The sequence below is a fragment of the Manis pentadactyla genome, chromosome 16 (assembly GCF_030020395.1).
Source record: "Manis pentadactyla isolate mManPen7 chromosome 16, mManPen7.hap1, whole genome shotgun sequence".
In the NCBI taxonomy this organism is placed as follows: Eukaryota; Metazoa; Chordata; class Mammalia; order Pholidota; family Manidae; genus Manis; species Manis pentadactyla.
In genome coordinates this window covers 21,701,270-21,718,340 of record NC_080034.1, presented here as the reverse complement: position 1 = coordinate 21,718,340, position 17,071 = coordinate 21,701,270, and the positions used below count along the sequence as shown (strand labels likewise).

General features: G+C 37.8%; 1 protein-coding gene across 1 annotated transcript in view; it reads right to left on the bottom strand.

The window, feature by feature from the left end:
* Window positions 1-343: 343 nt before the first annotated feature.
* The window catches only part of PKHD1 (PKHD1 ciliary IPT domain containing fibrocystin/polyductin), a 453,696-nt gene continuing 436,968 nt past the window's right edge, over window positions 344-17,071 (bottom strand). The window contains exons 65-66 of the mRNA XM_036916397.2: window positions 14,108-14,230; window positions 344-2,536 (exon numbers count right to left, since the gene is read on the bottom strand). Of these exons, the coding sequence (XP_036772292.2) occupies window positions 2,094-2,536; window positions 14,108-14,230 (566 nt within the window). The 3' untranslated portion in view covers window positions 344-2,093. The remainder of the gene's footprint in view (window positions 2,537-14,107; window positions 14,231-17,071) is intronic.

Sequence of the window (17,071 nt, the reverse complement as noted above, 5' to 3'; positions counted from 1 at the left end):
AAGGCCATTTTAACTTCATGGTCTCTGTGGGTTAACCTAGTGGAACTTCTCAGTAGGCAGCTAACTCTATGGTGCGAAGATCAGGAAAGAAATCTGGACTGGAACTGAGGTAGTAAAAGAAGTCACTGAGTGAAAGAGAGAAAGTATAGCCAACATTCTAGGTCAGCAGGTAGTGCTAAGACTGTATCATTTTATAATCCTCAGTTATAAGCCTGAGTTCTGAAATGCTTTTGTACGAAAGGGTTACAGCTCTTTGAGATCCCAGTGTACACATTAAAGGAAAAGTATGCAAAGACAGATGACTTCATAGACCAGGAAGCTACACAATGAGAGAAAGGACAAGTTTTAGTAGGGGCTAATTAAGCTGAAGAAGGCACAGCCTTCCTTAGCCATTCAAGTTTTATTGTTATGCTTTTAAACACTGTTCATGCTCAAGCAAAATACATCTACATAAAGGATTTACCCTGCAAGCAGCCAGTTTGCACTTCCAGTGTACATTTTTATAGGACAGACTGCCCATCAGTGCCCTCCTTAAATACAGATAGTCTGGACTGATATTTCATGGAAAACATCAACTTAATATCTAATTGTTATCTCTTTCAAAATCCAATATAGGGCCACACAGAAGGTTGCTTATCTGCTTTCAGGGCAGTTTTAAAGTTTGGGATGCCCATAATACACCTAAAGAATGGACAGAGGGGCTGAGAAAATTCCTGGCAACTGCTGGTAAAGAGACATACCTTGTCTTTAACGCTTGCAGGTAATGATGCTAGTGCCTCCCACGGGGCTAACTCCAGGGCATCATTATTTAAAATTCTACAAGAGAAGAGTGTGTCTCCTTCCTCCATTCTAATTCAGGTACAGGACAGCCCCTTAATCTTTCAGGGATTAGAAATCCTGGTTTATATTTTGGGAAAAGCTGAGAACAAGTACTTCCTGGAAATTCTCCTCATCTCTGCCATCTTTGCGGCCTAAGCATAAGGACTTCTGGCTCCAGAGCCAAGGACACAGACAGGCTGCTTAAAGTATCCTTTAGTTTGAACACTGATGACCCTTTTGCAAATGTATGAAACAGATGAAAGTGCCTTGAGCATCCTTATTCAGCGTATCAACACCAGTCGGTCTTCATTAGACCCCCTAGCACACAGCCTAGAGAGGCTGCACATGATACAATCTCTCCGCACTTCCCTGGGCATTATCTTGTCCAAAAAGCAGTTCTGTGATAAATGAGTTAGCTGATCATCTACTTGGACATTTGGTTATTATCTCTGGTGTCCCCAATACAGTTTTCTTCCAGTTGTAATTTTGATCCAGTTACTAATATAATAGGAAGAACTACTGAAAAATATAACTTTGGTCCATGGATAATTTCCTTCCCCAAACTTGCTATTTTTTTCAAAATCTTTGTCCTTAACTAAAATCTCAGTGAAGCCCATGAGAATATCAGTTTTCATGTGCCGGTACTCAGGAGGTGCAAACTTGATATGTTTGCTCTGTTATGTGCTCCCAATAATGATTGAATTTAAACCATGAAATAAAATCAGCTTGTAAAAAACCAGGAAGTTGCCCTGTCACCTTGTACTGATACATCAGGGAGCAGGGTTTTCTCCTGTCCTTCAAATGTTACCACAGGATAAAGAAATGTTTTCCTGTAATAGTGTAGAAATAACTATAGCAGAACAGACTTTTTCATGATCCCTTCTATAAGAGAAGCTCAAGGTGCTTTGGGCAGTCATCCTAGAGAAAACTTACTGACAACCCCTCCTGGTATAAATCAGTATTACACCGTTGTTAAGATGGCAAAATCAGGAGTCTAAAGAGGCTTAAGTTTAAAAGAAGTAAAAATTAAGAAATATTTAGGGAAATCCATGGCATTGGACTAGGAGCAGTGATAAATATGAAAGACACGTCAGCATTTTTTCCATCTGTAAGCATTCGTATGACTGTTTTCCATTTTTGAGTTGATAAAGAGAATTCAGAGTCCATATTCTCCTTAGGGTTCCCACTTGTCAGCTTTTATTGCTCTTGCTCATTATCCAGAAATATGTTTGAACACTCTGACTTTTGGGCCAAATGCCCACATGGCTCCTTGATCACAGCTGTTCCTGAATAGTTGCAGGATGTACTGAATAAAGGCGGGTTGCTGGGTTAGCATCACAGGGGGCTTTCTTCTCATGGGAAAGCCCCAAGCTGCCACTCTCCTTGCCCAGCGGACTCTGACTCTGCCCCTGCAGTTTCTGCCGCTCTTGTCTGAGGTCCGAGCAGAGCAGCAGCAGCCGATCTTGGCCTGCCAGCTGGTATCTGACCAAGTGCTCTTGGGCCTCCTTCCAGTTGCCAGTCTGCTGCAGGTGTACCTGTTGAGTGGGAGAGCCTGGAGCACAGGTGTGCCCGTGGGATGTGACACAGTTAATACTGGGAGGGGGCACAGCAGCCTCTTCGCGGCTGCCCCCCTTCTTTTGGACAACACGGTGGCAAACCTTTCTTCGAGACACCCCATCCACACTCGGCTTGCCCATTACCACCTTCACCCTCTTATCTGTGGGAGAAAAGAAGCAGGGGAAGAAATAGATTTATTTCTCAATTAGCTTGGAATTGTCATTTTGCATATTGAGCATTTCTGGAAAGATATTGTCAACTAACTAACGATTGAGTTCTATCAGCATACCAATTTCCAAAAATCTTTGGAAATACATTTTTCCTAAAAAAAAATCAGTATATTCCATGTCCAATTTATAATTAATATAATTAACAGAAGTTTGATAATACTGTTTCCCAGAAAAACACTTTTATAATGTGAATAATTCAACAAAGATTTTTCATTGTAAGCACAATGGCTTAAATAGAAAAGCTAGATGGCAGGTCTTACTTAACAAACAGGTTAACTCACACTAACACTTTGGTGTTTATACCAAAGTCAAAATTTGAGTATCTTTGATTTTATATAAATGCATGAATATAAGCATATGTAGAGACAATATAAATAAAGAAATGAACATACATCTGTATGCATGTGCACATTATATGATTGTGCAACAGTAGGAGAGAAGGAGTACTGGACTGGAGTCACAAAATTAAGGTACAGGGTTCCCTTGCCCTGCTAGCTGGCTCTGTGACTTTCATCTTGTTACTTAGCCTCTCCGGGCTTTAGTTGTATAATTTCATATTATTCATATTTCATCTTAGCAGTCTTACTCTAATTGTTTTCTTCCCTTGACATTTCATGTGCATTTTATTTTCCTAATAAACATAATTAACATTCAACTCAGAAGTGCAACATTGGTACTGACCATGGTAAATAGATGGTCTGGGCATTTTTGCTTTAATCTGTTCACTTATTTGAAGGATGTAGTATATAAGCCATAACACTTCATGACGTATGTAAGTGAGCTAACTAATCTACCATATTAGTTGAGCAATAAATGATGATGAACTAGAACTACAGAGTTTCACTGATAAAATTAAGTCACACCTACCATAATATATAGTGTTAAATATGTGAAAGATGGTCCCTAGAAGCTACACAGCACAGCAGCTAAAAGTACAGAATTGGAATCAAATAAAAGGTTAGATTTTCTACTTGGTCTCTTACTCATTGAATAAATGTGTAAACTATACTTACCTTCTGTCTACCTCAGTTTCCTCATCTGTAAAACAGTGATAATGAGGGTATCCAGCTCTTAGGATTGTTTGAAGGTTAAATTAGATGAATCATGCAATGCACCACCCAGAGCCTATGATATGTTAAGGACTGGATAAATAATAACCATCATAATTCATATTGCTAATGCTCAGAGAGCACCCAGCCCTGCCAGGCACCATTCTTAATGCTTGACATCCATTCACTCATTAGTCCTCATAGTCATCCCATGAGGCTAGTCCTGTTATGGTCCTCATTCATAGATGGAGAAACAAACGTACAAACGGTGAACTTACTTGCCCTAGATCACAAAGCTTTTAAGTGTAGATATGAGACTCAAATTTATTTAGCCTGGCCTTTACCACCAAACATACTTATTAAATGTGATTCCTTTTTATTTTATTAAATAAAATTATTTTATTAAAAAAAATATTAAATCCTTTTTAATACTCCCTATAGTTTACCTCAATAAAATGTACCCTAAATTAATAGTCCTGTAGATATCTTAATCTCATACAGATGGAGACATTATACAAATTCACATCAAAATAAAGAAGCAACATCAACAAGAAAGACCCCAGCTGTCTAACTTTGGAGTGTCTTTTTTCCTGAGTTTGCCTATATTTTGCATGTATATTCTATTCTCACCAATTTTCTTAAGTGTAAGCTCTTAGATGTGCATTTATTTCCCAAACATCTTGTTTGTTGAAGTAACGAAACATTTCCATTCAAAAGTTTCAAAAGTGCCTGAGATTCAATATCTCAGAAGAATAAACTTGTCAAAGTCTCCCTAAATCTCATATCTTTCTTTACCATTTCACTCATGCAAACCCTTTGCAGGTGCTCAAACTGGATTTTAGGAGTCATTCTGAACCTCCAGAGATTCTTCACTGGAGAACATTTCTATTTACTCATTGGTTTATTAGTTCACTATTTCCTGAGCACCTACTATATGGTAGGGCTAGGAATGCAGTTATGAATAAGAAATATTCCTAATATCATAGAGCTTAGGTCCTTGTGGTGGAAACAGACCTCAAAGAGGACATGGTGTCTGTAATAGGTTCTAGGGTAACAAAGCCCCTGGGAACATGTATCCTGTTCTCCAGGGTCTCCAGGAAACAGACCTCTAAGTAGATTAAGGTGAAAGCCTTATAGTAATAGATCTGGGGGTAGAATACTAGAGAAGATAGAGGAGGACATGCTTAACCCTCCCTGAGAGGTTACAGAGATGTCACAAAGGAGCTAACTTCTGAGTTTTGAGGGACAATCTAGTGGGAAGACATTCCACTATAGGGGATAGCATTATAAAGACAGGGCAGCAGGAAAGAACAAGGTGTGTCAGAAGCCCTGAAAATAGCAGAGGCTGAGAACCTAGGTTGTATACAGAGTGGATGCGGATGTAGGGGCAGGGGATGGTTCAAATACAATACTAGATAGAGTCCATACATAAATAAAGGGCCTTGAAAAGCCTACTAAGGGGTTTGGAATTTATCTTGTAGAAGTCACTGGAAGTTTGGAAGTTAGGAGGGCAGTGACATTGTTTTCATCTTGGGACAAACAGCCTTTTTATAATAAAGTAAATGAACTTGGAGGGAATTAGGGAGGGCAGTTAGAAGGCTATTGCAGAGTCTAAGCAAGACGTCATGAAGAGCAGCAGGGCCAGAGTCAAATATATTTAAGAGCTGAATAGACAGAGTCTGAGGACTGGTTATAACATGGGTGGGGAAGAGAAGAAGGCTAATATTTACTGAACATCTAGGTGTGGACCTCATTGTGATTCCCATTTATAGATGAGGAAATAGACGAGATCTTGTAACCCAGGTGAAGTAAAACAGTGTATTTCTACTGCATCAGAAAAAGAAATATATCCTTCCATGCCTATGATGATAAATCAATTGGAAACAAAAATACTCCTCTTGGGTTGTATTATTGGTGGCTGTACAACTTCCTTGTTGTTGTAGATGCTAATGAATTTTTTGTTGAGTGAATACTATAAACTATCAAGGATTGAATATATTTTACACTTGCCCCCAGCAAACTATCACTGTCCTGAAAACATGGATTTGCTCTTACTCTGCTTTTATATTTTGTAGCAACTATCTTCCTGTTAACTGAATATTGCTATTAGGCCCTTTCTTTTTCCATTAAGAGGAGTGTTCAAGAAAAGTGGGACGCTTTTTCAGACTAGGTATCTGAAAAGGCATTTTATAGTAGCAATTTCTGATGCTGGCTAGTGCTCAATGTGCATGTGTGTGTGTGTGCGTGCATATTTGCACGTGTGCCCCCGGCAGTGGAAAAAGTAAGGGTTTTGGAATTGGACAAACCATCAAACCTACATCTGAGTTTATTAGAAAAAGTAACTTAACCTTAGGATTGCAGTTTTCTTACTAGTAAAATGAGATAGTACTTGGCTATTTCATGAGGCTGTCACTATGAAGGACCCTGAGGCAGCTCAGCTGTTCTGTTGTGGTTGTGATATTATGGTGATGATGAGGATGAGGGTGAGGATAATCACTGTGGGAAGAAACACTCCACTGCAGGAGCTTTTCATGGAAACTTTAAGTAAATGTTGGCTTAAACATTACAAGCGCTGTTTTCGAAAAGTGCTCTTTTCTAACTTCAGTATTTTACAGTTCCTTCAGCTGAGTGCCCAGATACACTTCCTTTGAAGCAGTTTATATATGCATAGTCTCTGGTGGCATCCTTTAGCCTCTGGTGGCATCCTGCTTAGGCCCAAATGTTTTAACTCTTTCCCATAATTACCTCATTCTCACCTGTAAGAAGTTTTTCAAAACACATCCTAGACCTGAAATATTTTTTCCCTCCTATCTTTCAAAGCTATCTGCCTTCTTTTATTCATCTCCCCAAATAAGTCACTTCCTTCAGAAAGTAGTTCCTAACTCATGAGTTTCTTATTCTCACAGTATATTGCACATTGAGGGAGGAATCAATCTATTCTTTAAAATGAGAAGGTATTGTAGTGCAAAATTTAAAATTATTTCATTAGATTATAGGATTTTTAACATATTAAAGGAAATTTCAAAAATTTATTCTCTTATGACACCTTTACTCATTTGCATTCAAAATTTCATTTGCTCTTGAAGAGAAAAAAGCTAATAATTTAAAGTAACACTTAAATAGCAATGATAGCAATCATCACATATTGGGCACTGTTCCCTATACAAGATTTATATATTAGTATATAATTTAATACTCAACACAACCCTCTGAAGCAAGGGATCTCCCTTATGGAAGGGAGCCATTGAGGTTCAAAGAAATTAAGTAACTTCCCAAGACCATGTACCCAAGTAGCAGCAGGTCTTACTTTACAGAATTCAGTATTTTGGCTCCAGAAATTGTACTGTGCCTTATGGTAACTGTGTCAAATTAAGACAGCAATGGGGAGTTAAGAAGCATGTTTGCTTGGATACCTGCATGTGAATAACATCTTGCATGTGCCTTACAGTGAAAAAAAAATAGGTTGAGAACTATCCTAAACTCCTGGAAGGTAAAAGGCAATACTGCCATCAACATTTCCCATCCCTGCTTTTCTCACATCTCACCACCAAATTCATTAACTTCTCTTTTCTATGCAATGTAAATACTAATTTATTAACTCGTGTGTTAGCTCCTCTCTCAGTTTATTGAGAGATTTCTTGGTTTGTATTAGCAGACAATAGTCATAATCTACATAATCATGTCTTTGCCACACTATAAGAGAGAATACTGGGGCAAAGGGCTCTAATTTCCTACCTCAATTTAATGTAACAAGGAATTGGATGTGAGGTGGGGAAGAGAGAGGGTAGTCACATCATATAAATTTATATAACATGTTTTTAATTTGGAACAGTTAAGTGAAATAAAGTAATTTTGTTGTTTATTTTATTTCCATGATGCATCAGTTAGTATTCCACTAAACCCATGTTATTCGTTTCTTCTCTCTCCATTTCTACAGTCCTTTTGCCTACCACCTATTTGCCCTGGCTACCGAACTTAGAGATGATTCCCTTGCTGAGAACTATGAGAACTAAGGTTATCCTAGTTTCCCTGTGGGATCTTCCAGAACTGATCTTTGACAGCTCAAACTATGTTGATTTATGTCTCAATATTTGCTGACTGGAGTTTCTCATTTGACTTGTGCAACTGTTTCTACTATTGGCCACCTTGCCTTGTAAGACAGTCTCATCTTCCTTTTAGGACACTGATTTCCTTCACAGAAGGAAATTTTGCCACCAGCCTTGTGTCCTTATGATACCCCATGCTGTCCATGGACTGAGCTTGGTGTCATCCTGCTCCCACCAGGAGGAAGGACATAGTTTACCAAAATCAGCAAAAACCAAAGAACAAGAATAATAAATTGTCAGGGAGAAGCAGTTATAAAAAGAGAAAAAGGCTTTGAATTTTTGTCCCTTGGTAAAACCAACACCACTTCATATAAGAGGAATCAAAACACTTCAAGTTCCCAATTTTCAATCCATTGAAGATACCGTTATCCTGTTTTTGAGAGACCGTCGTTGGAAACCTGCTCCCTCTTGTTTTTCAAGTCTGCATCTATTCATAAAACACTGACACCAGCGTAGCTCTCCTTTTAGGCCCCCAAACACTTAAAACTCTCCCATGAATTATTTACCTGGCAGCTCCAACCAGCAGTATACCTGACAGACTCCCCAGCCGAAATGAAAGCGCACTGTGTAAAGGTGCCCAGGGGGGCTGCCGCTCCCCCCCGCGAGGTTATAGACAGAACTAAGTCAGCGCACATTATATGTCAGCGCCAACATCAGAAGGAATCAGATCCTTTGATCTTGGACCTCCACAGGAAGCTTAGATCTCAGACAAATTAGATAAAAAATGAATTTATAGCAGATATGTGTCCTCAGGCATTCAGCTGAATGTTTGGGGTGTAGGGAAGGAAGAGCAGTGAGTATCAAAATATATGAATGGGCTTGCCTCCCTTCCACCTCCCCTCGTTGGGGAGGCCCCATTAAAATGGAAAGAGGATTTCAACTTGCCTCTCGAGGTCTCCTTAGAGCCCCATTGGAGGGTCTGATCAAGTTTTAATTAGGGAGAATGGGCTACAATGTGGGAACATATATCCCTTTTCCATAAGAAGGAAGACTCGGTGGTTTGGGGTCCTTCAGGTTCACCAGTTGGCTATAATTTTTCAATTCTCTTGAACCTCTTTTGTCTTCCAAAACTTTCTTGGGCAACAAATATATGCTCTGCCTGTGATTTGTAGAATTTGTGTGGGTGCTAGTCTTCCTTTGCAATGGCAACATCCATAGTGAATCTCCTCCCCCCCTGCTGTTCGTATCATCCCAGCCCAGGCTCCATAGATACATTCAGTTTTGGACGACCTGGATTCAGCACACAAGACCCAGTGTAACCACCTGGACCGAGAGCCTAATAGGGTCTGAAGCAGAGAAATGGACAGCTGATCAGCCAATATAAAGAATGTATTCCATCTTGGATTCTCATTTGTCCAGAAAGGCAACAGTCTGACCCACATTTTGAAAAGGCATAAGCAGTAATTAATATATTACCTACAGCCTTTTTAGATTATTTGTTCCTGTAAGTGAAAAATGCTCATTTATTTTTAATAAGCATTGCATGATAAATCAGGAAAGTATGAAAATTTTAAAAACATCAGGCAGAAAAAAATGCCTTTAATCTCACATTATATCATGTTATCTCCATTTTATTGTTTTTGCAATACTCTAGAAATAAATATGTTTTAGTAAAACTACTTTAATCCATCTGGAATTTACTTTGGTGTAGTTGTTGAACTGTGAATCTAGACTGATAAATGGTCTAAACAGTCAAATTTACTAACCCATTTATAGACTAATGCTTCTGTTTCCCTTTATTTTTATTGTCTCCTTTATTATATATTACATTTCTATATCTAATATCTATATTTATATCTAATTGAAGTTATTTGTGTTCATACATTCTTGGGTCAATATCACATTGTGTTAAGAACAGTAACATAAATATTATCTCTCCAGTTGAGCTACCCATTTCCCCTGTCATAAAATCAATTTCTTTTAAAAATTGACTTTGTGCTATTATTGATATATATTTTCTGAAGAACTTTAGAATCATCTTATGGTCTTCTACTCTGTATAAAATGATTGGAATTGCATTAAACCAAAGTTAATTTAGGAATTACTGAGGTCTTTGCAATATTATTCAATCTAATCAGAACTATGTTGTAATGCTCTATGTAAGCAAGTCTCTCCTTTAAACTATTCAACAAAATATACTTTATTTGTTACGTAAGTCCAATTATATCTCTTGTTAAGATTTCGTTCCAAAACAGCATGTTCTTCCTATGTTTCATTATGTTTTCTAACTGTATATAATATTATTTCTGCATAGACTGACATTATATTTGAGTAAGTTACTCATTATTTATAAATTATAGCAGTTAATGGTTGAAAACTTTTAACTTTTATTAAACAATTATATCATCTGCAAACCATCACATAGTTTCTCCAACACTGCCTTCTTAACGTTATTTTATATTTGACTATGTTTCTTAGTATTCTTATATATATATTATAAAATTGAGGTAAGAAAAAGTTATGTGTTTTGTCCTCATTTGAGTAGGAATTCTGCTGATATTCCATTGTTATATGTAATATTGGATCAGAGTTGCCAGTAGCATTGCGACTGTCCATCTTATTTGGTGGGCTGGCTCTTATTCCTGGTATTCAAAACAAATTTTCCTCTTTTTTAAAAGTTTTTTAAAGGAATTAAGTGTTAAATTTATTCATATTTTTAAATGAGGAAATTTTAACATCCTTTTAATTATATGACATGGACATTAGTCATTTCCAAATATAGTTTTTCTTTCCTGGGAACTTGGGACAATTTCCAGTCCTGAGCTGTATTTTGCTCTTCCCTGTTTCCAGCCATTGTGAGGCCATCCCTCTCCTCCCTTCCCACTGTCATTCTTACAGATCTGTACTTACCAAGGCAAATCAAGAGTTCTTTTCATTTTACATTCACAAAACTCACCATATGTAGTCAATAGGATTCTAAAGTGGTAGAGATAAATATCCCTGGAGCTGGTGGTCAGAGTCACATATGCATAATATCTTTACATGGTAGTTTTTCCATTCCCAACATTGCGTGAATGGATTTCACACACACACACACAAATAATAATAACGAAGTGGCCAAAGATCAGTGTATGATTTGGAGAAGGCAGTGCTAAGGTCTGCAGCAGTAGCTGTCCTGCAAACCCAAGGTGCTGGCCAGGAAACTGGGAGAGGTAACTTAAGTGGACAGCACCAAGCATGGCCTGGAAGCAGGAAGTCACCTTTTGCCCACTGCTAGGATCCCAAAGATGTGCAGTCATTGCCCTGTCTTTAATTTTGTGACCCTGAATAAACTTTCTACATCACTTTTAAAAAAGATAAGCGCTCTTTTTCAGCAGTTGAAAGAACTACTGCAAGTCAGGGTTCTCTGGAAGGGGGAAGGAAAGGAAGAGGGGCTCTTTTCATCTCTATCGTCATCAGTCACTCAACAATAGTTTCCCAACCTTGGCATTGTTGACATCTTGAGCTAGGTAATATTTACTGTGAGGGCTGTTCTGTGCATTGTAATTTGTGTACAGAGTCCCCAGTCTCTTCGCTCTATGTCAGTAGTATCCCCTACCCCCAAACTGTGACCAAAAAAAAAAATGCTCCAGACATTTCAAAGGTCCTCTGGAGGTAGGATAACCAGCTATTCCACTTTATTTTAAATAAGGGAGTTCCTGGGACACAAGGCTTTCATTTTTAAAACAGAAAATTCTGGGAAAACCAGGATAAGTTGGCCACCCTATCTGGGACACAAAATTGCCCTAGTTGAGACCCATTAGCCTGTGGGAAAAGGAGAGCCATCTATGTACAATAAATTCCGAAAAAAATAGGTACTACTATTTAGGCACACATTTAGTTTCTTGGAACCCAAAAGGAAAGTACTCTCATATATTAAGGCAGAAGTAGTTGGGGAAGACTTCATGAAAATAAAAGAACATTTCAGCTGGTGCTTAAAAGCTGAGGAGGCTTTAGCAGGTGAAGACAATTCAATTAGAAGAAACTGCAAGCAAATGGGTGGGAAGGTATTAGACAAGTCCGGGGATGAGTGAGCTAGTGCGGGGAGTGTGAGCAGGGGGCGGAAGGTGAAGTCCAAAGTGAGATTAGAAAGGATGGAGTTAGGTAATAACACTCTCCAGGGATTGTTCTGCACAGGTTAGTGATACAAACTCACTATCTGAATAACTACCTAAATGTGGGGAGATTATGGCTACTTTATTGATAAGGAAACTGAAGGTCACAGGGATGATAGTTGGTTTGCTTGAGGTCACAGAGTAATTCAGCAGTCGAGTGAGGGGGAAACCCAGTCTGTTTAACTCCTGGGTTCCATGCTCTTAACTGTCACATTCTCTTGCCTCTTCAACCGACAATGGGAATTCACTTAATCTTCTGAGTAGCAGAATGGCAAAAGCAGGTATGAATTTTAAAAGCTGACTCAGAGGGCTCTATATGTCACAGTGAAAGAGCAGGGATAAATGCTTTACTCCCTTCGTCCCCCACAACTCTCTACCACCCCTATTTAATCCAAACAGTATTTGGTAAAATTCCTAACAGGGTGCATTTACAGTCTGAACCTACTGGACAGTGCAAATGCTCTCAATTCTGTCAGCTAAATAAGGGTGCTATGGTAATGCTTAGTGAATGTAAAGTGCTTATAAGAGAGATAACTTTATGAACAAATGCTGAAAGTTTAGAAACACAGAGGGAAAAGGGAAATATGTGGAAATAATGGAATAAAACCAAATCTATTTATGCTAGCAATAATTAGCTGTTTTGTAGTTGGTAATAATGTCAGAAGAAAAGCAGGAGATGCCTCATTACTTGCCTTGGAAACCATGCTCTTAAGATTTGGACGAGTCTTAGAAAATAAAGAAATAAATCTGCTATGACCCCCAGGAGAGGACTAGGATAATACATCTTCCTATTTTCAACTTGGATGTCCTAATAAAATGACCTCTTTGACACTCCTATGTCTTCAATCTAAACTCTTCCACAGGACCCCTGTCCCTTGTCTCATTCCTAATAACTTATTATTAAGCCACCCAATAAAAAAAATTTCTTAATGAAATCCCCAGGCATTGTGCATTGCTTATTGTAGTTAATTTAAGCAGGACAACTGAGATACACGTAGATAGCCATATTAGATTAGGAGAAAGAGTAGCATGGCTCCTGCTATTCGCTAAAGAATGCAGTTGAATATACTGTTCTCCACAGAGCTAAGTTCAGTGACAGTTTTCAAACACCTGTCCTCAATTTGCATGCAGTAACATGGAAGAGAGGTCTAAAATTGAAGTTGTAGGTGGAACCTAGAATTCCTGTCTTCTTCTCTTTGTCTTTATTCTTCTCCCCTCTACCCATTGCAAATTCCCTACCACCTTTTGGTGCACTTCCAGAAGATACAGTACGGCTGACCAATTTGTCATAATATTAAAAAAAAAAGTTCATTTTCTCCACAAGAAAAGATACAAATAGGCAAACAAACTGATACTTGAGTGTGCATGCGTGCTCATGCACACGCATGCACACACACACACTTGTCAGAGTTCATTGGACTGCTACTTGTTGATTAAACATGCATTCAGAATTATTTAAATTTGTATTCCTTTTCAAGCATAGTATGTCATGATAATTGGCTATTAATACTTAGAAAAAGTAGGAATATTCTCCTAAGAGCATGCATTTAAAATGCTTCAGATCTATGGCAATTACTTGAATATTTTTCATACACCATATCCATACTTGGCAAATCCATCTTGTGTTCTGCCCACTGTCTGGCCATTTTCTGTGTCCTTAGGACAAGGGCAAAGCATTAGTCTCAGGCAAATGCTTATCTTTTCTCTCCTTGGCATTGACTCTAATGTCAATTTAACAATATAACAAGCAAAATCATCTGGCACAATGTACAATGTAAGCAAATAATACATTTTGCTAAAAGTATGACTAAACAACAAAGCAGAGCTTAACAAAGCCGACTCATTTCTTGAGGGTCCTGTTTTCAATCTAATTTGCATAGTTGGTATTTGGCAACTATACTCTCTTCTTTTCCCAAATTCAAATAGCTGCCAAACTGGCAGCATTGCAAAAGCTAAGGGAAAGATTATATCCCTATACCCTATATTGCCTTTCTCTATATAACAAATTCAAATGTTAAACCAATCATCTTCTACTCAGAAAACAAATGTAAATGTCAACTTGAATAATTGGTTAATAGCTGAGTGAATCAGTTGGCCTTTTGTATCAGTATGCTGGGGTCTCATTTCCTTGAAAAGAAGTAACAAAGACTTAAGAAGGGGCTATAATTGGTTCAGAAACTGACTCAGGGGGAAACGGAGTTCACCCACAGTGGGTCTTTCTTGTAGGAATCATCCCCATGGTCTAAGCTTACCTTCTCCCATTATGGTGTCTTCTTTTTCAGTCTTTATTTGTGACCCTGGGCGGGGGGATGAGATGTGGATATTATTCCTTTGATCATTAGTCTGGGATTCAGAAATATCTTCACTTTTTATTTCTAGATTAATGAGAAAAAGTATTTCTTGGTTTTTTTGAGAATAAAATAACATTTTCATTCATAAATGGGCCCTGTTAAGATGTTTCCCTCATACACCCTCAGAAATGATGGTGATATACATGCAAAAAAACATATACAGTATATTCAGAGCTTAAGGAATAATTAAATAAAATCTTACATACTGGTCACCAACTTTAAAGTATAAAACTGTACTGCTCAATATGGCGGCTACCATATGTGGCTACTTGACATGTGACTAGTTCCAACCGAGATGTGTTTGACATGTAAAATATATATACCTGATTTTGAAAAAAAAATGTAAAATATCTAATATTTTTATATTCATTACATGTTGAAATAAATTTTGATATATTAGGTTAAGTGGCTATTAGGAAATTACATCATGTGCTTCCCATTAGTGGTTCAAATTCTATTTCTATCAGACAGCTGGTTTAGAATGTTACTAACACTTTTAAAAAACGTTTTACCTTGAAATAATTATAGATTCAAAGGAAGTTGCAAATAAATATTCCAGGAAGACCCCTGCACCTTCACCCAGCCTCCTCCATTGTTAACAACCTGTATAACTTGACTTTCTAAAATTGTACAATGATGCAGGTCAGCATTGGGAAGCTTCATAACTCAGTGAAACAATATTTTCCAAACATCCAAACACACTGTTTCAAAATTATGCATGGGAAAAAGCTACACACAAAGTACAAAGTAGACTAGACTAGTGGATTTTCATTTAATAGAGTACAAAAAGTACCTGGAGATGCAGCTCTAAGTAACTACCTCTTGACCAGTTTGGGTGCAGTATCCACAATTATCTGTAAAGAGTATTAAAAATACTCTTCCCCTTTTTGTATATATCTGTCTGAGGCTGGATTTTCTTCATATACTTTAGCCAAACAATACATTGCAACAGATAGAATGCAGAAGCTGCTAAAAGAATCCAGATGACTTTTCTTAAGGCAGACATTAAAGAGGTTTATAAAAATGTCTTTCTTCTCACTGTCTATTTTCTGAAAAAATTGTTTTTAAATCAAAATATGTTAATTATATTACTATATAATGCATGTTTTGTTATTTTTAAATAAGTTAATAAGTAAATTTTACATTTCCTCTTTTAACTTCTTAGAAATACCAAGAAAGCACACATTGACAAAAGCTCTTCGGGGTTTTCAATGATTATTGAAAGGGTAACAAGGTCCTGGGATCAAAATTTTAACTGCTAATATAGACCATATAGCTGAATTAAAGAAGTATGTTCCATGAGGGGGGATTAATATACCACTTTTTGTTTATAAAGTAATGAGTGCTAATTTTAAGAAATCTGAAAAATACAGAAAGATATAAAGAAAGAAATAAAATGACTCATACAGAGCTGATTACCATACTTTTTTTTTTTCATAAAGTTCCTCCTGATAGTGTTACATTTTTTAAAAGAAGGTTAGGAGTCTGTATCCAGTCAGGAAAATATGGAAACTTAATACAGGTAAATGTGTCCACAGATATGGAAAAGTGGACAGCAAATAGAGGACACTGAGGTAATAATACACTAGAAACTGCAGGAAGAAGTTTCCTGTAGAGCTGGGGAACAAAAGGGGATGGATTGGGGTGAGCAGAGCCCAGTGGGAGGTCTCTCCATGGCTGTTAGGTTTAGCTATAACATAGAGGATGACAGTAAAATCACCTGCTTCACAGAATCCCATGAGATTAAAAATTATGAAAGGTCTTTGCTTTCAAACCAGAGAGCACTATATATATACAACACACACACAGAGATAGGATTTTATATTTAAAACCAAAGACCAAAACCCAGGATGTGATTCCATTCTTCTTGAGAAAGATAAGGAATCCTCAAATTTCTTTGTAGTTTGTCCAGCCACGTCATGACAGGGAGAGAGGTAGGGATATTGGGCTGAGGCTTGGTTCAAAATAAAGAACACATCTACTGGGGCTTCCAATCCCCAGCATCTCTCAGAAATCCAAGCATGGTTAATCTTGCAGTAGGGGCACCATGCTTTTGTTCTTTCCTTTCTTTATTTTTATTTTCTTCCTTTGCCTCTCCTCACTGTGCCTCTTGTATACTCACTCTTACTTATCACTTTGGTTTCCTAGTATCTCCTAGTATCACCAGTGTTTCATCTACTCATTTGATGGGGTAGAATGAGGAATTTATCAGTGTCTGACCTGCTCCCCACCTCCCACACTCTGAGAACAGAGCAGAAAGATAGCAAAAACCTCTTTTACAGACCCTCTTCCCCTCAGTGATTCTCCATGTCTCCAGCCTAAAAACACCAAAATGATCTGCTTCTGGGAAAATGTCCAAAAACATAATTTCTGTGCTCCTAGAGAAAAACACACCAAGCACTCTTTTCCTCTTCTGAAGGAAAAGAGAACATTCCCAGCCCCCAAGCCCTGGTCCTTGAACTCAACTTTTTGAGGGTTACCTGGCCAGAGGAGCATAGTGTTTCAGAGAGTGGGATTTGGAGCCAGACTGCCTGGCTGCTTCTTGGCTGTATGACCTTGGCCAAGTTACTTAGCCTCTCTGTGCCTCATGTGCCACCTCCAAAACATAGATATAATATTTAGTACCTTCTTCATAATGTGAAGATTAAATAAATCCATGTATCTAAAGCACTTAGAACCTGGTGCATAATGAGCATTCAATAAATATGAGTTTTCATTATTATTGCTATGCTTATTTAAGATTAAGCAACCCTTGTTTCTAGTGTATGAATTGAATAATTTGGCTCCATGTGTTTAATATGTTGCAGAGCTTCATAAAAACCTCTTAGAAGAAGAAAAGAAATGTTAATATAATATACACATGGC